Raw genomic sequence first — 25526 nt, 5'->3', positions numbered from 1 at the left:
TTCAGGGCTCCACCGGAAGCAGACGTGGCTGTTTGCGGTTGTGACTGGGTGGCTGCCGGCTCTCTTCCGGTCGGTCTCTGTAGCCCCCCGCCGCGCGGGATGAGGCGGTGGCGGCTGGGACCGGCGGCGCTGCTGGCGCTGCTGGGCGGGGTCCTGGCGGGGGCCGGAGGCGGCAGCCGAGCCCTCCCGCCGCTCAGCGACGACGTCCCCTTCAGGGTGAATTGGCCCGGCACCGACTTCAGCCTGGTGAGTGCGGGAGCGCCCGGGCCGACGGGGAGAACTCGGGGAGAGGGGATGGTCCTGGGGGGATTCGGGCGGTGGGAGCCCCGGCGGGGCGGGGCGGGGGAGTCCCGCAATATGGTTGCGGTCAGAAGAGTGACCAGATGGATATTTTAAATCATCAAGTCTGCTCGTGCGTGTTTAGTTAAAGTTTATTTTCTGACAAGGACCCGTGTTTATGTCGTTAGCTCCGATGGCTTTGTCAGTGCTGTGGGAGAAGGCGCTGGACTGTGCATTGCACATCATCACAGTAACTGCTAACTGCATTCGATGTAAGGAACCTTCCTGAGTGGAATGCACCAGCTAGAGAGAGAGCCCAGGCTGAATTTGCATGACTGTGGTTGGGAAAACCATCTTCATTTGTAAACTGAGTATATTTGCAGTGACAGTCACTGAGATACAAAGATGAGACCCCTACATACCATGCCTTTTTCAGAGTTAGAAGCAGTCTGGGATTCGGGTGTGCATTTAAAAGAAAGGAAAAATATGTTAATCTACTCTACACTCCTGATATTTTATTACAGACTTTGTTTGGAAGGGCAGTTGCGGCCCATTGTAAAAAGAAGACGCTGTGTCTGCCTTGAAAATTTTATAGCCTAGGTAAAACAAAGAAAGGGTAGAGGAAGGAAGTACAACATTATCACTCTATTCATTTGGAAGCTATGTATTGCAAGTTTTATTATTTTTATGGAAGGGGGAGAAAAGAGAGGGAATGAGTAAATATGATGAAAGAAAAAAGTGATAGAGGAACATGGGGGTAGAGAGAGTTTAGACAAAGGCAGAGGAGCAAAAAAAAGGTTAAGACAAAGATCAGAAGACAAACTGCCAGAGCAAATGGTAAAAAGCAGTCTGTTGACATCCTTAGGACTGAGAAGAGGCAACGATCTCTGTTGAATAACCTACTTTGTACCTAGGGCTAGAAATGTATTTAAGTTTTATAGCATTTTCCAAAAAAAATCCATCTTCATGGGATTTGTTTTTGTTCTACTTTTAGCCTACAGCTGGTGTTTTGTACAAAGAAGATAATTACATCATTATGACAACTGTAGATAAAGAAAAATATAAATGTATACTTCCACTGATAGCAAATGGAGATGAGGTAAGCTTAAATCAAGTTGTTGCAATTACAGATTGTTAGTGACACATCTGTAAAATTAAATAGTTTTCATTTTTAAAACAAAATTTCTCTGCAAAATGTTTCACAGTATGGCAGTTCTATAATTAAGTGTGTTCCGTATAGACAATGTGGTAGTTCTGTTCTTGGTGAGAACCAGTCCTGATGTCCTTAATTAGGCAAAATGTTTGGTGCGTTGGCTAGTCTCAGTTATGTGTCTTAATTCCAGAGCTACAGATTCTTATGCCATCTTCATCACTAGTGCAGGGGCGGGCAAACTTTTTGGCCCGAGGGCCTCATCTGGCTATAGAAATTGTATGGTGGCAGGCCATGAATGCTTGTGAAATTGGGGTTGGGGTGTGGGAGGAGGTATGGGCTCTGGGCTGGGCATGCAGATTCTGGGGTGGGGCCAGAAATGAGGAGTTCAGAGTGTGGGTGGAGGGGTGAGGGCTCTGGCTGGGGGTGCAGGCTCTAGTGTGGGGCTGAAGATGAGGAGTTTGGGATGCAGGAGGGTGCCCACCCCTGCACTAGTGTATTAAGAAGTGTGGCTAACATTCTCTCTCTCATCCTCTCCACAGCGGAACAATTGCATATGCAATATAATGTTTTGTTTTGATCAGGCAGGGGTTCTCAAACAGGGGGATTGGGACCCCTCGGGGTCACAAGGTTATGACCTAGGGAGTCGTGAGCCATCAGCCTGCACCTCAAACCCTACTTCGCCTTCAGCTTTTATAATAGTGTTAAATATTCTTTAAAAGTGTTTTTAATTTATAAGGGGGGGTTGCATTTAGAGGCTTGCTGTATGAAAGGGGTCACCACTACAAAAGTTTGAGAGCCATTGTATAGGACATTTATTTGTTTTTTAGTGTACACACAACTCTGTGTTTGTATTGGAGAAGGCAGGTCAAAATGCACCTTGCATTTGCAATGAAACCTGGTGAAGCTGGTGATGGTCCTTAGTTCCAGGAGTTCATTTCACAGGTTTGGACCAAGAAAACTGTGAAGTGTTCTGTGTCCTGCACAGATTAGCTTATCCTTATAATAGAAAGTTCTGTTGTGCCTGAGGAGTGGAGCTGTTGAGCAAGGTCTTCATCCTGAAGCTTTAGGCTATCTTTTAGAAATTCTAGGCCCAAACCATTTAGTGACTTGAACTTGACATCCTATAGTATGAGAAGCCAAGGTAGAGAGTAGAAAGACAGGTTTGATGTGCTTGCAGTAGCCAGTGTTGCTGAAGAGATGCACTGTCCACTAACATTGCCTTTTGTTTGGGTTTAAGTAAGGCTAAGATTTTTGTCGTCGTTGTTTTTAGTGAAAGTCACAGACAGGTCACAGCAATAAAGAAAAATTCACGGAAGCCATGACCCGCCTGACTTTTGCTGGTGCGGCTCCATAGTTTCTCCTGACACTGTGGTGGCTGGGAGCTCCAGGGTTCTTTCCCCCTCCCACCTCCCCTCTTCCCCCTGTAAGGCTTTCACTGAAACACCAAGGAGGCTGTCACTTGTCCCTGGAAATCTCCAGGGGGACCCTGAAGAGGCTGTCACTGGGACCCTGCCAGGGCCCCACTGGCTGCTAGTTACAGTCCCACAACTCCAGGGACTGAAGCAGAAAATGTCACGGAGGTCTCTGGAAATCATGGATTCCGTGACTTCCATGATCTCCATGACGTACGTGTAGTCTTAGGTATAAGTGGTATTTAAAACAGGTTGAAATAGGAAGGGGCACTCTTGGCACAAGAATCACGGAAGAGCAGGAAACTGTGGAAGAAAGCTATTTATATCAGCTAAGGACAGTAGCGGGAAGCTGTTCTTCCCCCTTACTTTAACACAATAGTGCCCAAATTTTTCCTGTTGTGCCCCCCCTCCCTTATCAGTAATGGAATCTGTCCATGTCCTCCCTTCCATTCAGAGGAGCTTGGGTTTAAGGCAGAGCTGGGGGCAGAAGTTGGGATGGGGGAGGAGCTGTGTCTAGAAGTGGTGCTGGCCTCAGGCCAGAGTGGGAATGAGAGCAGAGCTGGCCTGGGGCCAGAGCAGAGAGCGGAGTGGAGCTGTGTCTGGGGCTGGAGCTGGGCTAGGGTTGGCGTGGAGCTGCAATTTAGACTGGAGCTGGGCTGGAGGTAGAGCAGGGCTGGTTGCTGCTCCCTCCCGGCTCCCTGTGGGGGCTGGCCCAAGCCCATGTGCACCCTACAGTTTGGAGACCACTGCTTTAGCCACTGGTTGTAGCAACAGAGGTTATAGCTAATACTACTGCTACTGCATTACTGGGTTTTTCCCTGTGCAATGATGGATGACTAGGTAAGAGCAAAGCACTCTACTGCCCGAGTTTTCAGAATATCCCATCTTCTCCTGTAAAAGTAACTTTGAGAAGGTTCTCCCTTCCCCCCAAATAGGGGATGTGGTTTCTTCACAAGAGTAAGCCAGGAGGGGGCAGATAAAGGAGAAGAAGCAGTGGGGACAGGCAAACTACATAACTTCATATCCACCTCACTTCCTATTGAAGATATCCTTCTTCAGCTACTTCATGTAAAATAGTAGGTGGCTGCTTGTATTGTGCCTATGCAGCCAGCTGTGGGATCAGTGCGTGTGTACAAGTTTAGCTTCTCTTCTGTGGCTCTTGGCTCACTCACAAGATTATGCCTAGCCTGATAGCTCTACCAGGTGAGTCAGAGCGGCATTCAGATGTGTGGAGAAAGGAAGCAAAAATTGAGAGAACAACAATAAAATAGAAAAGGAAAATCTGACAAAAAGAAACAGAAAAGGCCATGAGAGAGAGAGGATGGGGAGAAGGCCACAACTGTGCTAGAATTTGGTATGCATGGAAGAGCTGTAGGGATCTGTCCTGCTACAAATCCATTGCAAGGAAAAAAAGAAGTGCCTTGAAAAAAGGTTGAAAACCTGGTCAGGTTGGAGTCTCAGAGACCTAGAACTTTGCATTAGAGCGTATTGCCTTAATTGTCCACAACCTTTGAATTTGCAATATAATGTCCATTATAAGTGCTGCTGACATTTCTGCTCTCCTGTATACCTTGCACCTCTACAATAGTAGTATCCAAATAAAGAAGTCTGACAAAAAAGAAGTATTTGCTAGTTCTAACAGACAGTACAATGGAAATCTCTTTAATGTATGTGTGCGTGTGTTAGCGGCACACATCACAAATCATTTTTCACAGAATCTTACTTCTGCATTTTTTTTTAAAATTAGATTCAGATTTTTGTTCTGTGAAAACCTGGTGACAGCTACCTTTTTAGTGTACATTTGCAACAAAAATATTGAATTAGGAAACGGGTGTTAAATGTTTTCAGTGCTAGAGAAATTATTCATACCTCAGTTTGAATTCTTGTATCTTATTTTGTCATCAGCAGGTTGAACTCTAGTACGTCTGAAAATACAAAAAAGCCATATTTCTACAGTTTGTATTCCAATTCTGTAATTCCTGGATTTGTTTCGTTTGACTGATTTCATTTATTACTTTATACTTTTCTTCAGTGTCCCTTCCTAATAACGAAAATTTAAAAATTCTTTTAATCACCACACAGCATGTTATTGGAGACAGAGATTCTGTATCTTAATCTTTGCAAGTGATTTTTTTCCTTATTCAAATGAATGATCTGACTATTGTACATTTAATTTTAATATTGCACATATAGCTAAAAGTAAAACCCTTTTTGTTCTAGGAAGAAGAAAAGGATTACAAAGGGCCTAGTCCAGGAGAATTGTTGGAACCTCTTTTCAAACAAAGTAGTTGTTCATATAGAGTATGTTCTTTCTGTGTTCACTCAAATTTGCAAATTAGCAGAATAAACCATCTGCATTTCACCTATTTACAGTTGACTACAATAAACATTAAAATATGTATATGAGATTCCATTTAGCAGTTAAAGCAAGAATGCTTTATAAACTTCATTAGCATTAATATTTAATAGTATTGCTGAAAAAATTGCATTCTAGATAATTAAATAATTGTAGATAAGGTGATTATACTAACAGTTTGTCATCGTACTTCCAGTATGCAAACCATAATACAGGATGGCTTGTGGTTACAAGGCCTGCCTTGAATCTATGACAAGGCTTTAAAAGATAAGTGCCTCCAGAGACCCCAGAAGTTTGCCTCTCAAACATAACTTCTTGATATTACTACATTTAAAAAAAACAGTTGCTACATATTTAAAAGTGGCCAGTGAACCCTGACAAGTGTAATTAGACCAGATTCACTCACCATCAAAGCCTTAGCTATCCAGAGTTCTTTCACAGGATGAAATTCATCCAAGTACCAAAGTCTCTCCATATGACCTTATCTCTGCATTTGTCCTGGGCAGAGTGTCCACAAAGCAGGAGAGGGACAGCCCCTTGGACCATGTGGAGGTGAACTAAATACTTGCCCCAGCAAGCTAGCACTGGACCAGGGAGAGTACATTCCATATCCGTTATTGTTCAGATCCAGTGGCCCAACACCTCCACACAAGTGGCATGGGAAGGGGAGTGGGCTGCAACTAATAATTCAACCTATAGTCCATAATAGTGGCTACAGCAGGTCTGTGCTGCAGCCTCACAATTTGGCCCCGGGTTGGTGGAGATGTATTTGGCTCTCACCTACCTGAAAGATGCTTCACAACATCAGCAAAAAACCCCAGTAATTTGACCCATTATGCATATTTGGAAAACAGTTAATAACCCTGGGATGCTGAGAAAATTCACTGCAGTTTTTTGTTGCTCAAGGGTTCCATCATCCTACTGACGGGGTTGATTTTGCTACTCATCTGTCAAAATTAAGTCCTAAAGTTCTGGTTGCCAGACTCTTGTGTTGCTGACTAAAACATGATTTTTTTTTAGATTGAATCTTACTGGACTTATGAAGTCTGCCATGGAAAATATATTCGTCAGTACCATGAAGAGAAAGAAACTGGTCAGGTATGTTTGTACAAGCTTATGAGACCCAAGCAAAAAATAGAGGAATTTAGAACTGACACTTTGATGCTGAAGACTACAAATGAATTCTGACAGGAATGAACAGAAAGTGCACTTGAAGCTTATGTGGGGAAAGTTAGCTTTAACAAACAAAACTATAATTCTATTTGTTTTTGATTGTAGAAAATAAACATCCAAGAGTACTACCTTGGGAACATGCTGATAAAGAGTCCATTGTCAGACCCAGGTTGGTCTCTGTTTTTTGTTTGTAGGGTTTTTACTGATGATGTATATATTCTGGTATTATTTGTTGTCTTCACAAAAATATGCTTGAACTTATGTATGGAAAAATGTCCAATGTGCTTTCCAGTGGAAGAGAGAAGTAGAACATGATGGAATGCTACTTTTCCTAACTCCATTGTTTTGTGTTAATTTCCTGTTGGTGCCTCATCTTCACCCCATCCTATCAGTTCAGCCAGACCACCTACAAGAAATCTGGCAACTAATTATGGCTACGTAGAATGGCAGTTGGGGATGCAACATGTATACAAAATACTAAAAATGAACCTGTGTGCCAGTCTTTGTCCTAATCCCTCTGCTTGTATGCTCTAGCTTGTTAACTTACTTTTTGACTGTTTTTTGTGTTTAAAATTCTAAGTAATTCAGAGTAGAGACTGTGTTGTATGTACAGTGCCTAGCAGATTTTGGGTAAAATTTAGTGCACAGTGGTAAAACTTGCATCACCTCTGGAGGTGGATTGGGACCTTAGAAATGTTAACATTCTTTTTTGAGTTATTCTGTCCTTTTCCATTAGGTGACAATTTTATTTTATGTGCTTCATATGGAGTTGAAATTCCTTGGCTCACCTTATACTTGTGCATTAACATAATTGATGCCAGCATAGTCTTGAATAGGGTATGAAAGAATCCCAAAACATTGTGGCCTCACTCTCCAAGTGTGCTAAAGCAAGCTTGGTGCAGCTCAAGGGGAAATGTCAGGGGGGCCTGAAGTCTCTTTTCTTATCTCACTAGCAATTATGGTGATGCCGTCTCTGGCACAGGTTAGAGAACCCTAAAGCTGTTGAGACCTGTACAAACTTGTAGCACCCAATTGGGGGCAAGTAAACAAAGTGATCATTGGCATGCAGTACACTCTAGCCCTGCTTCCTGCCTGCTCCCTAAGTGCAGAGAGTGGAGAGAGGCAGGAGATGTAAGCATAGTCTGCTGTGCCAGCAAAAAGAATTCCCTCATTATGAAGGAAGTGGTCAGTTGCCCCTTTAGGGCAGCAGTAAGATCACTTGGTACCTGGCTTGTCTTGAGTTCCCAAACATAATAAGCTTTTTTTGTTTAACGGGACACTAACTTTGAAACTTGTCATTTTAAAAGAGTTTACTCGGATTGCTCCAGTCCCCTTATCAGTGTCTTCATTTTACAACTGCATTTTCTTCTTGCCCCTACTTCTACAGACAGGTGAGACTGAGCAGAGAAACTGACTGTACACAAAGTGCTGTGAAATACAAAGTATGCAAAAATCTTTGAACAAATATTATTTAAGTTAATCCATTTAAAAAGAAAAAAATCCAAAGTGAGAGACGTATCAACATAAGTAAAAATGTAAGATTAAAGGAAGATTTGACACATTCAATTATAAAAGTTTTATAGTACTTTAGGACAAACATTTGCCATGTAATATTTGACAACATTCTTCTAATGTACAAGCATGTTTTAGTGAAAACCAGTATTAAGCAACTGATAATTGTGTAATCAAACTTTGTACCATATTGACATTTTCAATATGAGACTATCAGGGCTGGTGTGCTGAGAGGAAATGGCTTTATTTCTAAAACTGAATCTCTTGCCTAGCATAACTTTGTATATAATGTCATATCTTTATTATTTTATATATATTTTAAAGACCTTTACACTTCTCTCATTCTTGTATTATTCTGTAGATCAAGATGAAAAGGAAAATCTGAAAGAGGCAAGTGTAAAACGTTGCTTTCATTTTTGCCATCAACAGTGGAGGCAACTTAAATGTAGATATGATTAAATGTTCAATTCATTAATCCAGGTGTGAGGAGAATATAAGCTCTTTTTCCCTTTTTGATCACTGGTCTAGTTTTGGAGATGCTTACTTGTTCTCTTCCACCGATGAGTTTCTTGCCCTATCCAGTCCCAAGGCACTGGATGTTAAGGTTAAGGTGACAGTTAATTTATTTCTTAAAAGAATCACTTTCCACATTCTTGTTGAAGTGCTAAGTTTACTAAAAACCCTTAGTAACACCACAAATCCTAAATTTAAGACAGATCCATGGTATGTGAGAACCTATGAACTCTTGCATTATAAAGTGGGCATATATACAGTCATCTTTTGACCTGGTAACACTTATTTCTCTGCTTATCCCAACCCCAGTTCTATCCATCTATTGCAGAAGGTTGCCTGGGCTTTTTCGTTATCTTGTTAACCATTATTGCCCCTAACCTTTACCCATTTACTCATTAGTTTTGCCTGATTATACATTAAGATTCTTAACTTTACTTTCTTTTGCCTGTGAAGTTATTGCCCACTAACTACCATACTCTACCTCTTGGCAAAATGAGAAAAAAATCCCTAAATGAAAATATGATTAAAACGTTATTGAAACATGGAGTCTAATGAGCTGTAGTGTTGCCATTACAGAGAAGTGAAACAGCTCTGTTGCAGTTTCTGATTAACTTTTTTGCTTTCACCTAGATTCCTACAAAGAACATAGAAGGGCAGATGACCCCATACTATCCTGTAGGAATGGGAAATGGTACACCTTGTACTTTGAGACAAAACCTGCCCAGATCAAGTACAGTGATGTATATCTGTCATCCTGAAGCTAAACATGAGATCCTATCAGTAGCAGAAGTTACTACATGTGAATATGAAGTGGTCATATTGACACCTCTCTTATGCAACCATCCTAAATATAGGTACAGTTTCCAAATTTCAGCTAACGTTTTGGCTCTAGTGATCCTTTTGCACGTACAAGGCCAAATTTTCAGTCAACTGTCTCTTGTGTGTGCAAAAAGTATGGCCATTTGTGGTTTCTTGTGCAAAACTGGACACACGTTCTTTTACCCTTGCATATGCTTAACATGCTTGCAAATACGGTATTGCCAACTCTTGCAGTTTTTACTTGAGTGTCACAATATTTGGAGTATTTCTTTAAAGCTCCAGCTGTTGGCGTTAAGACATCACATGAGAGCCTCACGGTTTGGATTTTTTTTAAAGGTAAGTTTCCAGCCATTGTAGTTGCAAAGAAAAACTTAGGAATGTGAATTAACTGCAGACTGATGGTTCAGAAGGCAAAGGAAGAGTCCAACATTAGTTCTCTTTTAAAAAATAAATAAATAAACCAACTTTCTCTCTGACTCAACAAAACAAAAAAGACTTATTATGCTAATCATGACTTTTTGGGACCTTACTTATGATATTTGAATGCTTTTGGTGGACAATACTGCAAAATACCGTATGTACATGTGCAGGTCACCTATTTGTGTATACACGAGGGGACTTAGGCTACTGCTTCCATGTTCATTTAGCTTTTGTTCACTGAACTCTAGAAATCATGTCCCGTCTTTTGCACATGCATACTTTATGTGCACCTGACACAGAGGAGTCAGCTTTAGAACTGGGACTGCATTCTATTGCATTGACATTAGGTATTTGCAGACTTTAATCCTATTCACATCATCTAAAAGCTTTATTAAAAAGTGTTAAGATCTCTTACCAATGTTTGTAGATTTAATCATAGGTTACACTTTAAAAACATGAAAATCAACTAATCCATTATTTAACCATACTTGCCGAGACCTGAGTTCAGGATTCTATTTTCCCAGCACAAATTGTTGACATAACACATCCCTAAAAAAATCTTACCTATGTTTTACAGTCTCTCAACTGTCAGCTCTTGGAGAGTTAACACAGAATCCTAAACTTGATATAAAAGTACTCTCTGATGTAAGGACATCAGTCATGCACTATGCAAACATATTTGCAAAATACCGTGGATAAGTAGTATCATTATTTACCAACCAATGTCAAATCATTATTTACCAACCAATTTCCTAATTTAAATGGAGCATTTGACTTTCTATGCAAGAGAAGCACTTGTATAGTTTAGTTTGAATTCCAGTTCTTATTTTAAACCCACCCAGGTCTCTTCACTTGTTCTTAACTTTCTCCAGTTCACTGAAGATTGAATTTTTTCTAGACTGGGTCTCTATCTAAAGGTGAATTTGCGATTTTTTTTCTTGAAGAGGCTGAATAAAACTGTTTCACCCACTTCTGTATTACTCAAATATAGAAAATGCTCCAATTTCAAGAAACTTTACTCTCAACCAACTCAGAAAGGGATGAAGTTAGAAATTTCAGACTAGACCTAGTTTGAAGAAAATGTTCAGTAATTGAGCATTGAAAGTCTGAAGTTTGGCTCACAGGCAGTAGCTAAAGCAGGCAGATTTAATGTTCACTGCACTTGGAGTTTAGCTCAGCCGCATCCTTTAGCTAAAACGATAAGGAGTTAATAGGTTATTCCAATCTCTTATTTCGGGCTAGTGGTAAATCCACATCTAGTCCTACATTTGTCAAATAGTTTAAGGTCAGTGTATCGTACTACCCCATTAAACAGCAGTGCTGTACAGCTACTGATGTATAACTATAGTTTTCTCTCTGATGCAAATGGGTACATTCTGGCAGTGGGTAGGTGGCATAACTGCATAATTTCTGCAGTTATTGTCTAGCAATACAATATGCAAATCCCTTATCTAGCTAGCATGTTCTGAGGGGGAAGGATTTACATAACAATTGTACAGAGTATAGTTATCCCAGTGGCTGACCAGTGAATGTATACATTGCTCTACTTCGATTGCTATAATTCTTCTCCTCTTGATGCACCCTGAAGAATTTTCAAATTTTATTTAAGGATTAGATCTGCCTACCTCCATTCAAGTTACAAATTGGAAATACTTCAAATATTACATGAGAATATTAAAATTGCCCAGAAGAAAGAAAAGTGGGCTGAAAAATTGCTTGTTTGTTTGTTTTGGTTCATTTTTGTGTTTGTTTTTAAAAATCACTAGCTGCTGTTACTGTTTCCTCTCCCCCATCATCTATGTTCAGCCTCAAAACCTTTACTACCAGATAGGTGAGGAGGGGTTCTTGGCCATCAGTGAGAATATTGGATGCCTTGAAAATGCATCTAAAACAAAACACGCAAGGGCTCATTCTCCTGATTCAGTCATGCTATTACTGGCAAAGGCATGAGCAGCACACCCAAAGTGCTGCTCAATCCCTGCTCAGAGCAGGCTACAGGTGGGGGTATTAAAATACATTTTTCTTTCCTGTAGTGGCCTTCACGTTTCTCCTCAAAGTGGCTCAGGACAGTACTTCAACCATGAATCCTTTCCCTCCCCACCCATTCTCATATCTTTACTGCTTAGTAATGCAATTGAAGTTGGAGAGTAAGAGCATTCTTTTTAGTTCTAAATATAATTTAATATACACCATTCTTATTGTTGGCACAATCTGTCTTTATCCCTAAGCATGTGAACGTGTTTTGGGGGATGGGATAGAGCATGCCTGACAGATGGGAGGGAAAAGTGAGAAGAAATATATAATTGCATTTAATTGCTTAATAGTTCTGTTTGATTTAGTAACACAATACTCAAACTCTTCAGCCTTCAAGTATGGAGTTTATTTAATCTAGAACATAGTTACTTATTAATCAGGAAGCAACGTCAGTTATCTTAAATACAAACTGAAATTTGTTATACATCCTTCTGTACAGTGCACATATTACTGCATAACAAACTCTGATGATAGTCCAGAAAGCCAGTTCCCTTTCTCAAAAGCACCTGTAAGTCTATGAAATTGCTGGAAGTGTATATACAAAACAGATGAATATAAAGTAGTGCAAAATTGTAGGAAACAATAATTTGATATTTTTTGCAAATATATCGATCACTAACATACTATTATTCAATAGTATTGTAAAAATATGTCCACTTATATTTAGTACTTCTAAATTTTCACTCAGGCTTTTCAGGTGCTTTGAAGAGGCCTTAATTTGTATGAAATAAGGAAAGAGCGGCGATATTGTGCCTTCTGAAACCATCTCTTGTAATTGTCTGTATTCGAATACCTTTTAAACTAGCATTGCTCAAGGGTTTTTATAGTTTCCTTTTTAAACAGGGTCCCAAGTATCCGCTCCCACAAGGAACTTGTACTGCTACTTTGTGAAGATTATGTTGTTGAAAATAAGTGCCCTAGAACATTCTGAACAGGATTAGAGACATGTGTAATTCTCCCAAGTTTAACTAGCGTTTGGTGTGAAATCTTTATTAAAATGTGTTTGTAATATGTCTTGTGTGTTGGCCACGTGAAGGTTCAATTTACAAGACAATTTATAATTTAATAATACCAAAGTAATTAATGAAATATTCAGTGACAAATTTAAATGAGTAACACACATAGTCAGTGCACTATATGAAAGGTTGTGTAAGAGTCTAGTTTGCATTCAGTTGTATTTGATGAAAATAATGACACCATATTTTAAAGATGTATGTATAAGAATGCTGAGTTAAGGCTGAGCATTTAATCTTAAATTTTGGAATTTCCTGACTTATGAATGCTTGTTTTTTCAGCCTTAAAGTTCATTAACAGTGCATGCAAAAATTGCCTTTTTGCAACTAAGATGTTATATAATCCAAGGAAAACTAAAACGGAGTAGATTGCATTGACTAATTACTTGGTAGGTTTCTTAATAAAGTGGTTTTTAAGGTACCTGAGTGTTAAATGTTATGTCCCAGTGAATTTTTATTTTCTTTACACTCCCCAGTGAACTTTTATTTTCTTTACACTGCTACAACTGAAATGTCTGTTTATAGCAACAACAGTAAAAAAAAAAATAAATACATAAATAAAAAATAAATCCTGATCTGACACATTGTATGAAAAGTTTAACTCTGGAGTGTTAATATATTAGTTTTTTAAACTGAGAACAAATGTGTGTGTGCTGGCATACCTTTATGTATAGTGGGAATAAGTGTTACAAGAAAGCAGATAATATATCTATAACTTGTTTGGACAGGTTCAGGGCTTCTCCTGTGAATGACATATTTTGCCAGTCACTGCCAGGATCCCCACTTAAACCCCATAATCTGGAACAGCTGGAGCAACAACAAGAAATGCTGAAGATGCCTTTTAGAAGGATTAAGGAGGTAGGAGTTTTGTAATTTTAAACTGGAAAATACAGCTTTTTAATTTTCCTTATTACAGTACTTGCAGCCTTAAATTTACAGCAACTGTTTATATCCCTGATTGTCACTCTGCACAATTATATTGATCTTTCAGGTAGCCTGTGGCAAACCAGCAGGAATTGTCAATAGCTGCAGTCATATTAAAAAAGAAACAAACAAACAAAAAAACAACTCTAGATTAAAGTTAGGGCTACTAGTCTGTAACCACCAAATCTCCTATTACTTTTTGATCTTTTCTGTTGATTCAGCTGTTCTTAGATGCAAGTGTTTAATGCACAAAGCCGTGAAATAAATGGCTGACCTATTAAGTTCTTGCACATTTATCAGCTGCGTGTCTCATTTGATATTTATTTTAATACTTGTTACTTTCTAACATGCAGTTATGTGTTTAGTAGAGATATGTAGACTCTAAATATGTCTGAATTTTAATTTCAGGAAGAAATACATTCAACAAAAGAAGAGAAATTTTCCTCCATCCATAAGCCAGTTGCTGTTGGATCCCAACAGTTGGTAACTGTTGGAACAACACACATCTCCAGACTGACTGATGACCAACTCATAAAGGAGTTTCTTAGTGGTTCTTACTGCTTCCATGGGGTGAGAAATAAACTGTATACAACTGCATTTATTAAATCCATATTTGTTTCACGTTTCAATTTTCCTTTGTGGACTTGGATAGCTGAAAAATTTCTGTAACTCAGACCTGCTGTGTTTCTCACATCAGTGTTTTTCTCACAGTAATTTGCCAGTTACTAGAGCTTGACCTGAAGGTATTATCTTCACTAAATTCAAAAGCTAACTTAATTTTTTGTTTTTGTTATTTCCAGTCTGAAACTCTAGTAGAATAATTCTATCAAATGTGATACTTCTTTAAGATGAAGTGAAAGACCATGTTGTGTCTGAGAAGATGATAGGTTTATTCTTTGAAGACCACGGTGAAAGTCATTTCGTATCTTTCAAGTGGCTAGCCAGAATGCCCTCTTCAGAAGTGACATTTCCCACCTCTGATCTTTAGAAAGGTTTCTGAACAGACCTTAGTCTTTTTGTCTTGCTTGTCCACTTGTGTCATAAACAGATAGTTAAGGGTTAATGTCTCTTTTACCTGTAAAGGGTTACAAGCAGGGAACTGGAACACCTGACCAGAGGACCAATTAGGAGACAAGATACTTTAAATCTGGGTGGAGGGAAGCTTTTGTGTGTGTGCTTTGTCCGTTGTGTGTTCTTCTTTCGGGGGGTATGAGAGAGACCAGACATTACTACAGGCTCTCTAAGTTTCTGTTCAAATAGTAAGTAAGAACAGGCGGTTTTAGTCTTTTTGATTGTTTTTCTCTATTTGCAAGTGTGGATCTGGCTGGTTAACTTTTATATGTGTAGTTGCTGGGAATATTTTGATTTGTATTGGTACTGGGGGAAAAGTTTCTCTCTAGTGTCTGTAAGCTATAGGACCCTGTAATATTTACATCTTGAAGTTACAGAGATAATTCTTTACTTTTTCCTTTCTTTTATTAAAAGATTTCTTTTAAGAGAACCTGATTAATTTTTTCCTTGTTTCCCTTGTTTAATCCCAGGGGATTGGGTTTAAACTCACCAGGACTGGTGGGGGAGACGGGAGGGGGGAGAGGTGGAATCTCTCTGTTTTCCTTGAATCTGTTTGCCTCTTTGTGGAAGGGAAGGGACATGCTTCTCTGTGTTGTGATTTAAAGAGTTTAGATCAGTAGTCTCTCAGGGTAGCCCAGGGAGGGAAAGTCTGGGAGGGGGAAAGGAGGGTGGAATGGTTTATTTCTCCTTGTTTTAAGAACCCAAGGGATTTGGGTTCTTGGGGTCCCCAGGGAAGGTTCGGTAGATCAGAGTGTCCCAAAACACTATATTTTTGGGTGGTGGCAGTGCTATCAGATCTAAGCAGGTAATTAAGCTTAGAGGATTCATGCTAGTATCTCATTTTCTGAACTCTAAGGTTCAGATCTGGGAAGGAATACTATGACAACTTGGATCAAAATATAAAGTTAAATGACTCATAGACTCTAAGGTCAGAAGGGACCAATATGATCATCTAGTCTGACCTCCTGCACAAAGCAGGCCTAGAATCCTACCTATCCACTTCTGTAACAAACCCCTAACCTATGTCTGAGTTATTGAAGTCTTCAAATTGTGGTTTGAAAACCTCAAGCTGCAGAGAATCCACCAGCATGTGACCCATGCCCCACGCTCCAGAGGAAGGCGAAAAACCTCCAGGGCCCCTGCTGTACTTGATAAGAATTTGTCCACTTTCTAAAAGCCACAGTTCTGTACTGATTTGTTAAATGTTTTAATGGTGTTCTTAGTTGATAAATTATTGCTTTAACAGAATTGAAATAAGAAATCTTTGTAGGAAGTGGAACAAGAGTCTTCAGTAATCTTACTAAAGGATCTCTTTAGCATTTCAGATTAAGTCCAAATGAAGTTCAGTCTTCTGTAGTGAAGCATGGATGGTGAGATAAGTGAGTATGGAGTGTATTAAGGAGGGAAGTCTTAAACACTGCTTTTGGAGAATGAAATTCTCCAAATTTAGAGATTGGAAGGAAAGTTAGAGATTGGAAGGAAAAGTAGGAATGTGAAACCTGAGAGAGAACTTTCTCTCTCTTTTGATTCTCCCTCATAAAATAGGAAATAATGGGTAGCCAAGATTGGAAAAGAGGTCAGGAAGACAAAGAAATTGGGAGGGTAGGTAGCAGAGAGACGGAATCTGTGCCTACTGCTGTGTCTGAAATAGGAGGAAATACAAAAAAGGTTCAGGAAAAAGACCGAAGGAACACATTGTATTGGATACTTGCAACTTTACAGAAGTTCATACGTAGATGGTGTCGTTGGTGGCAAATAATCTATATAAAGCAATGATACTCCATATTACACAGTTATGAAGCTACAATAGGATAGATGAGAAAAAAATGTATTTCACATTATTTGAACTCTGTTCCCATTTATTTTTTCAGGGTGTTGGTTGGTGGAAGTATGAATTCTGCTATGGCAAATATGTACATCAGTATCATGAGGTATGTTAAATAGCAGTTGCAGTCTTCTGCCACTAGATGGCTAACAGTTGCTTTTATGAATGTGCTCATGAGCTGGGGCAATTGAAATCCATTGGTAAAGAAAATGACAGTTGCACGTTTCTGCAGACTTTGCTCCAATCCTTACTATTTAACTGTCAATAGAAGTGATGTTGTGACAGATGCCTTAGAATAAGTGAAAATAGTCTTTCTGTTTCAAAGGTTGGTTTTGCAGTATCAATTGATGTATTTTTGTCTTGCAGACTTAAATGGAAATTAATTTTAGTATACAAACTTGGAAGTACAATGAGTGTTTTAATGCCAAAATTAACCATTTAATTTCTGGTCATAATACCAGAAATGTCAAGCTAATATGCTCCTCCATTGTATTTGTCAGATGATCCATTTACATCAGTGGTCCCCAACCTTTTTGTGGCAAGTAGCACATTAATGTTTTCAGAAGAGTGTAGTGGGCGCCAACAATTTTTCAAGGCTTATTTTGTATTTGTACATTAAATAATACGAAAAACATCACATTTAATAGTCTTCCCACTCTGGGTTGAAATAATACATATGTTGTCTCTTATTTGAACCACTCATTTTGGAGCAAAATGTTTAAAAAAAATAATAAATTGCAAAGCACAAGAAAACAGCAGTATCAGTGTAGGAAGAATACTCACATACAGGGCTGTTTCCAGGCACCAGTGGAGCAAGCAGGTGCCTGTATCAGCATATGCTATAAGGCAGCATTCGGTCCATTCTGCAGAGGCGGAGTGTGTTTTTTTGGGGTTTTTTTGGCGGCAGTTCTGGGCAGTGCAGGGAGAAGCCTGAGAGAAACTGTGCAGCCTGCAACCCCAGAGTACTCTGTCCCCAGCAGGCGGGGGACCCTCATATCTCCCCCCTTCTGGGCACTTCGGGAGCCCCGCGCCTGCTGGAGACAGAGAACACGGGCACCTGCAGCCCTGGAGTTCTCTGTGCCCAGCAGGCACGGGGCCATGGCTTCTCTCCAGTCCCGGAGTTCTCTATGCCTGGCAGGTGCGGGACCACGGCTTCTCTTCTTGAAGCCAGAAAGAAGCTGCAGCCCTGGAGTTCTCTGTCCCCGGCAACCGGAGGGTCGTGGCTTCTTTCCCCTGCTGAGCACTAGGCGAGTGCACATAAATGCCCCGGCAGGCGCCATGGCGCCCGCGGGCACCGCGTTGGGGACCACAGATTTACATGGACAGACTATAGGAATAAAGCTATAGGCTTAATATACTCTCATTTTCACTAGCTAACTGAGATGGTATTACTATTTCCCCACTTCCTTATTCATGTCAAAAATATTAGACTCCTTTGGTATGTCTTATAGGATTTTCAGTGTTTTTCTATAAAACTGGGTTCACCCCACACTTATGCTTTAAATTTGTGAATGGCAAGAGTATAAGTGCAGGGATTACATGCTGCTTCAGGAACATTAATTTATGTGCAGATGTCCACCACGCACAGAGGGTGTAGTATGTCACTTGATACTGACTCCTCCCACTTTTAACCCAGGGAAGCCCTTCTCCTGGGGGAGGGAAGAGCACTATTCCCTTATGTCCCTTCCCTTCCCCTGGGCTGAGTCCGCATCAGTCATGAAAACAGAGGGGATCATTTTGTCCTAAAGGTTTGTACAATCTCTTTTTTGAAAGTGACAATATTTTTGAGATGATGTGAGTCCAAGCAGAATTCCTTTCTCTTTTGTCCCCAGTTCACTTGTCAAAGCACATATTTCACTGTTCGGTCCTGCTTGAGCTCACATTGCTAAAATCAGCTACTGTGTTTTGGATTTTAGGAAAAGAACTAATTTTACAAACTGTGCAGCATGTTTTCCTTGTATTTCTTAGCTCTGGTTGAAGTCCTTAGTGTTCATTCTCATCATCTTCTCTAGTGGTAATGGAACCTGGATGGCTGCCTTTTAAGATGTATAAGAAATATAATCTGGGCCAATGTATAAGAAATATAATCTCTACCAAGCTCTTTGCTGTGGGTTTTTTGGGGAGAGAGTGTCCAGGAGAAATGTGGCAATAAGTATGGTAAATTTGACGAAAAGAGAGGAATTTAGCCTCTAATTTACAATCAAGCTATAGGAAATGTTCTTTTCACCATATCCGCATTCTATATACCAATATATAAAAAACTTTTTAGGGCTTGTCTACACAAACAGTTTCAGCCAACCTTGAGTGTGATTCTGCTCCACACTAACCTGCTGCACACTAGCTGTCCATACAGAGCCTGCTGATGTGAATTAAGAGTTCAGTAGTGCACTTTGATCTAGTCCCATTTCAAAGCAAACTAGGCTATGTCTACACTTAAAATGTTACAGCTATGTTGCTGTAACACCTCAGTGTAGACTCTTATTACAATGGGGTTCTCCCATTGCTCTGGTAAATCAGTCTCCCTAAAAGGTGGAAGGTAGCTCAACAGAAGAATTCTTCCTTCAGTCTAGCACTTTCTACATGGATGTAACTGTGTCAGTCTAATTTTCTAGTGTAGACCAGCCCCTAGATCAAAACTCACTCACTGTTAATGCATCTCAGTAGGGTCCACGTGAACAGTTAGGACACTGCAGGCTAATGTGAGGTAGATTCTCAGCCTAGCTTGCCATGAACTAAATGTTCGTGTAGAACAAGCGCATAGGCTATGTATTTTAACCAGGCAAAACTCCTGACTTCAGTGGGAGAAATTTTATGTCAAGCTGGCACAATTTTAGTTTATGCAATGAAATGCAGGCACTGCCATTAATCAGCATCAGAAGTGTTCAAAACTCAAAGTCTCTTGCTATAGGACAGCTCTTCTGGCTGTTGAGGCACACTTGTAAGCTATTGTCGTAAGTAAATGATGCTCGCATAGCTGCTCCTGATTGCAGTAACAATGTGTAGCCAACAATTAGTTGATGATAAAATTTCGGATTATTAAAAATTTGACTCCCTAATACTACTCATCTTTAAAATGATCTCTCTGCAGCAAACTCATGATACAAGATTTTTATCATTGTTTCTTCTTATTTTAGGATAAGGAAAGTGGCAAAACTTCTGTAGTTGTTGGTACCTGGAACAAAGAAGAACACATTGAATGGGCCAAGAAGAATGTTGCTAGAGCTTATCACCTCCGAAAAGATGGTATGCAGACAGTTAGGTAAGGGTACAGTCAATTCAATTTTTGGCTGGATAAACCTTAGGTAACATGTTGAAAAAAATGAGCTTGTCATTTCAGTGCAGCATATTTGAATTGCTGTTCAAAAACCATTTACGTATTGAGAAACGATTCTTAGCACATCGGTTGAGAACATCTTACTTTCCTTTCTGAATGGAAAATGTTGCATTTTAAAAACAGAAAATTAGATTCTCATCCTCGCCCTTTAAAATAACTTACATAAATTGTGGCATTTGAACTTATAACTAGTTTGAAAACAGTTTAATTTAGTACTAAATTTGTCTTGCATAAAATTTTCAAATCACTTACATGATGTAGACACTTATGGGGTAAAATTTTGAAAAGCTTTAGCTTCATGTTGCTATTGCCTTTAAGGTTTTCACTGAGGTTGTGTTCTGTGGCACACATAATTTGTTTTAATTTGATGGGGAAAGTTTTTTAAATCTTTGGATGAATTGCCTCATGAAAACTGTAATAAAGTTGTAAAGTTAATATTTCTCGTATTGAGTGCTTAGAGCCAGTAATGATTAGAGCAATCAAGTCCCCTCCACCAGAACCACTGGTTGTCATCCGAGTGCTAGAATTGGTTTCATATTTACTGCTGCAGAGGAAGGGAAAGGGAGAGGCTTAAAGCTGTAGGCTAAGGGCTTGTCTGCATGACCCCACAGTTTGGACTATGGCCATGTGTTAACACAAACCTAGGTATCTTACTTTGCACCAGCAGCATCCACCCAGAGAATTTATAGCCGAGCAGGCTACTGCACACTGCAGTTTACACCCCCACTGCCCAAACTGCAGGGCTGTGTAAACTATAGTCTAATCAATACAGTAAACTATCAGAGTATTGTGACAGACCCAAACCAGTGGGGTACAAGAGTCTGGTAGAGGGCAAATATACTGGTCACTGGGTGAGTAGTTTTCTGTTCCCTGAGTGACCAGAGCAGGGGCAGCACTAGAGTAATCAGGAACCTGCTAGAACCAATTAAGGCAGACAGGCTGATTAGAACACCTGAAGCCAATCAAGACAGGCTAATCAGAGCACCTGGGTTCAAAAAGGAGCTCACTCCAGTCAGGAAGGGAGGAGCTAGAGGAGAGGAAGTGTGTGTGAGGAGCTGGGAGCAAGAGGCACTAGGAGCTGAGAGTAAGAGGCTGTGCTACTGGAGGACTAAGGAGTACAAGCGTTATCAGACACCAGGAGGAAGGTCTTGTGGTGAGGATAAAGAAGGTGTTTGGAGGAGGCCATGGGAAAGTAGCCCAGGGAGTTGTAGCTGTCATGCTGCTGTTACAGGAGGCACTATAGACAGCTGCAATCCATAGGGCCCTGGGCCAGAACCCGGAGTAGAGGGCGGGCCCAGGTTCCCCCCAAACCTCCCAACTCCTGATCAGACACAGGAGAAGTTGACCCAGACTGTGGGGAAGATTACCGAGGTGAGCAAATCTGCCAAATAAGTGCAGGACCCACCAAAGTAGAGGAGGAACTTTGTCACAGTATGTTGAATAAGACACTCATTTCACTTAAAATACAGAAGAAGCTATTTATAATTCAACATCTGTCCCTTGGGTGTGATGCAAGGAGAATAGTATTGTTAATCACAGTCATATCTGCTTCTATAGAAGTAGACAAATTAAATGTAATTTGTCAGTGTTTTCTTCCCTTTTTCTGTTTCCTCATGTAGATTTAAGTTTCTCGCGTTTGAGAGGGTGGGAGTCTTTGAAAGGTCTCATTACTCAACTCACAGCTTGCTTTTGGTATTTAAGGTGATAATGTTGTCTGAGTGTTCAAATTCTTGTCTAATTTCAAACCTTTCTGGCAGAGTGGTATCTCATTTCTATGGAAATGGAGATGTTTGTGACTTAACTGACAAGCCAAGGCAGGTGACTGTGAAATTGAAGTAAGTTACACTCTTAAGTAAACCATCTAGTCATACGTTTTGTCTCTTCACCCATTACTAGAGTTCTCTGGTTTTTAGAATACTTACTCAAATCATTCCTATTTTTAGGTGTAAAGAATCTGATTCCCCTCATGCAGTAACAGTATACATGCTGGAGCCTCACTCGTGTCAATACATTCTCGGGGTATGTAAATATAAACACTTGAATTCACTCAGCCCACAGTCTCTTTCTAGCTAATAGGATTTCTCAAGGTGCAGGACTTCAGTTAGAGAAATTATGCATATTCAGTTTTGACGCGGCCTTTTTAACTAGCGTCTGCCAGAGATTTAAAGCTACACTAAACAGATTTTTACTTAACAGAACCAAAGTTTCTGCTATATAGGTTGATGACTCCACCACTACCACTGGAAGCACTGCAGAAATTTGTGCTTTTTGGTCCTTGTTGCTTTTGTAGAGTTAGTGATGTAGTTAACCATTGCAAGTGAAACATAGAACCCTACCTTATGTGATAGTTGGTAAGCATAGGACCAGATTTTCAGATATTTGAAAACAAAACGTGTGTATTTGTAAAGGTAGTGTCTGCACATGATAGCTTGAGCTCTTAAATTGATCTTATTTTAATACATTGTAGGTAACCTTCAATAAAGCATTCAGAAGAAAATTTTAAAATAGTTCTAAATCATAAACATTTTAAGCCTGGAAAAAACTACATCTCAGATACTTTTTCATTTGCTGTGTGAGGCATTCAGCATATTATTAAGCTAGTGGGATTTTAATACTTCCAGCCTCTAAATGAAAACTGATTTGATTTGATCAGGGCCCCGACAAATATGGCTCAATATTGTTTTTCTGAAAATACCAGTTAGGCTCATTCTGGTTGAATGAGTGCACTCTTTGGTATGAGGGAAGATGGCCTAAAGTTAGAGATGGAGATCTAGTTCCCTTAGGACATTTTAAATGTATCCCTATATAGTTGAATTCCATCTCATGAAAAAAATTCTAACATCAGAGTACAAGAGGTTGATGCTCAAATTATTACATAAAATAAAAATTAAATTACAATAACTCAGTCATCTAGAATGTTCTCTAAAGTAATCTATTTTTAAGCAATTGTAACAAATCTCATTTTCTTAATGAACTGGAAATAACCTCTTCTAGTATCAGGACAGAATACTGTGGTCCATTGTCTATGCCCAGCTAGAATGCATGAATGCTCTCAGAGCTGCTCCTGAATCACACAGAGAAAGGCACCAGCCAAATGCCCTCAACTCCCAGCCTGGTACGTCAGGAACGTACCTGCTTGAACAGTACAAATTTATTAATTGATTCACCACTTCATCAATGGAAAGTGAATACACACCAGCCTTTATAAACCTGAGCAAGCACCCTTACCAAACACTTCAGGCAAACTCATTGATAAAGATAAACAGTTAAACAGATTTATTGGCTACAAAAGATAGATTTTAAGTGATTATAAGTGATAGGCAAAAAGTCAGAGTTAGTTACCAAAATCAAATAAAATCTAAGCATGCAGTCTAAACTCTCAACCCTATTAGACTGGGCAACATCTAGATTAAGCAGTTTTTCTCACCCCTCTGCAGTCCTTAATATACAGATTAGTCCCTTAAACCTGGCCAGTCTCCTCTGTTGAAGTCTTCAGTCTTCTTCTGAGTGTCTTTGTTGGATTAGGAGAAAGGCCAAACATAGGGCCCTGTGTGCTGTTTTATATCCTCAGTCCCATGTGCTTGGACAACACAAGTCCAGGCATGTCTGGGGGCATTGCTGAGTCCCCAGGCAAGGTTGAGCAGTTCCCCTGGTATGGCCTCATGCAGGTGAGTGATTTAATTGTAGCTCCTCTGCTGGACAATGGCTGGTGATGTCTGTTCAGCAGCACCCACCTGGGTGTTGGTTATCTCCCTTGTCATTGTCTCTGGAGAGTTAGTATCTGGGTGCCTCCCAAACCCACAGCATATTTTAGTGACAACCCTACAACATTCTCATAACTTCATACGCATTAATGATATACATATTTAGATAGAAAACATGACTTTCAGCAGATCATAACCTTTCCCCTGATACGTCACATGGCATGCTTTATATGCAATATCACAATGGTACATAAATAAGGAATGGGGGGCTTTATAGGATGCTCCCCCAAGATATAGAATGTCTCACAAACTTGCCCTCTGTTTCTCAAGAGAAGGGAGGTTGCGTTATGGTAAGTGCCTGTAACTGTTTTCAGACTTGCGTAGATCACCACTTGAGCTGTGAACTAAAAGTACTAAAGCTTTTTAGAACCTTCTGATCCCAGAGTGGAATACTTTGCATTCTAGAGGTGTCAGATGTGGGGTCAGGTGCTTTTTGTTGAGGAAAAACATAGAATTTTGCTGTTACCAGATCTCCTACCAAGCCATCACCCTTTCTTTAGCCAACTCTTTAACTCACTCAGAAGTTACTTATCAACTTTCAAAAAGTCATTCCTACCAGTGGATTTCAGTGTGTTCTGTCTTATGTGGCTCTCAGACATTAAGTTTTTGAAGGCATACTCCTTTTGTGAACTCTTGCACTGAGTACACAATTGGCGCTAAGCGATAGTGGTCCCTTTGTCAATTTGCATTTGTTTTGAGAGAGTTAAGGCTACTTTGATTTAATTATTGTACATAAAAAACTGTGTACTTACAGATTTCACAAATACAAATAACTATCCAAAAAAGTTACAAAAACTGTGATGCCCAAATTACTTTCTTATGCATTTTCTTTTGTAAACACTTGACAACATTGTGTTTCAAAGTACCTGACATTTGGTGGGTTGGTTTGTTTGTTTTTGTTCAGGTGGAATCTCCAGTCATCTGCAAGATCTTGGATACAGCGGATGAAAATGGGCTCCTTTCAGTGCCCAATTGAAAGGATAATACAGTCTATGAATCAGACTCAGAGAGAACCAAGAGATACTCACCAGCCAACCTTGCCAGCAGAAAAATATTGGAAGGAGGGACTCATAAACCACTTTGTGTATATCTATATGTATATAAGAGATTGATAAACTTTTAAAAATTAAAATATTGTCTTGCACCTTTAATTTTAACTGAGTATTGAAAGTTCTACATAGATATTGTAGGACATCTTCCTCTGTAAGGTGTAAGTCATCAACTTTACTTCTGGAAAAACAAAAAACCCTCAAATGAGCAAGGTCCCACTCCAGCTAAAGAGTTCAACTGCTAATCTTTAAAGAGAAGAGACTAAAAACTGCCATCTTGCCTCAGGGCTTATAAATAAATAAATAATGGAGATATACCTATCTCCTAGAACTAGAAGGGACCTTAAAGGGTCATTGAGTCGAGCCCCCTGCCTTCACTAGCAGGACCAAGTACTGATTTTGCCCCACATTCCCTGAGTGGCCCTCTCAAGGATTGACTCACAGCCCTGGGTTTAGCAGGCCAATGCTCAAGCCACTGAGCAATCCCTCCCCCCGCCCCACCCCACAGCCTCTAATAATTTAGCACCTGTGGTTTTGTCCTCTTGTAATGTGAAAAGGCAAAATACAAGTTTAGCTCCTGTGTTGTCTCAGTTTTTAACCGTTGAACTGCATTTTTATCATAGTCCTCTTCCATGTTATCTTTTCCTCCAACTTTTATGTCAGCCTTCATTAATTTTTTCAGCCTGGGCTGCCCTCCAGGATCTGTTTCTATTTTTACAGCTATCTATTGCACAGCATTTCTGCTGAGGGGGGAAGTATTATTCCCCATTTTACACAGGGGAAACTGAGCAACCACAGTTGAGAGATCTGGAGACATAGCAAGTCTGTGACAAATCACTGAACAGAACACAGCCTTCTAATCTCTGCTTGTATGA

The 25526-nt window shown here is 39.9% G+C and overlaps 1 protein-coding gene across 3 annotated transcripts; it reads left to right on the top strand.

The window, feature by feature from the left end:
• Window positions 1-16: 16 nt before the first annotated feature.
• On the top strand, window positions 17-24753 carry ERLEC1 (endoplasmic reticulum lectin 1). 3 transcript variants are annotated; one of them, XM_032778366.2, is made up of 15 exons: window positions 179-246; window positions 468-551; window positions 1274-1378; window positions 5065-5145; window positions 6221-6298; window positions 6479-6542; window positions 8247-8275; window positions 9029-9252; window positions 13413-13542; window positions 14017-14178; window positions 16551-16610; window positions 19639-19763; window positions 21596-21673; window positions 21782-21857; window positions 24507-24753. In XM_032778366.2, exons 3-15 carry the CDS (start codon window positions 1316-1318, stop codon window positions 24576-24578), a joined length of 1242 nt encoding a protein of 413 aa, XP_032634257.1. In that variant the 5' UTR covers window positions 179-246; window positions 468-551; window positions 1274-1315; the 3' UTR covers window positions 24579-24753. The 3 variants fall into 3 exon arrangements, with proteins under 3 accessions (XP_032634256.1, XP_032634255.1, XP_032634257.1); XM_032778364.2 differs by lacking the exon at window positions 468-551 and having other exon boundaries at window positions 18-246; XM_032778365.2 differs by lacking the exons at window positions 468-551; window positions 21596-21673 and having other exon boundaries at window positions 17-246.
• Window positions 24754-25526: the final 773 nt, after the last annotated feature.

This window comes from Chelonoidis abingdonii, chromosome 3 (genome assembly GCF_003597395.2).
Source record: "Chelonoidis abingdonii isolate Lonesome George chromosome 3, CheloAbing_2.0, whole genome shotgun sequence".
NCBI lineage: Eukaryota > Metazoa > Chordata > Testudines > Testudinidae > Chelonoidis > Chelonoidis abingdonii.
Note: the sequence above shows the minus strand (reverse complement) of the source record. Positions and strands in the feature narration are given on the sequence as shown.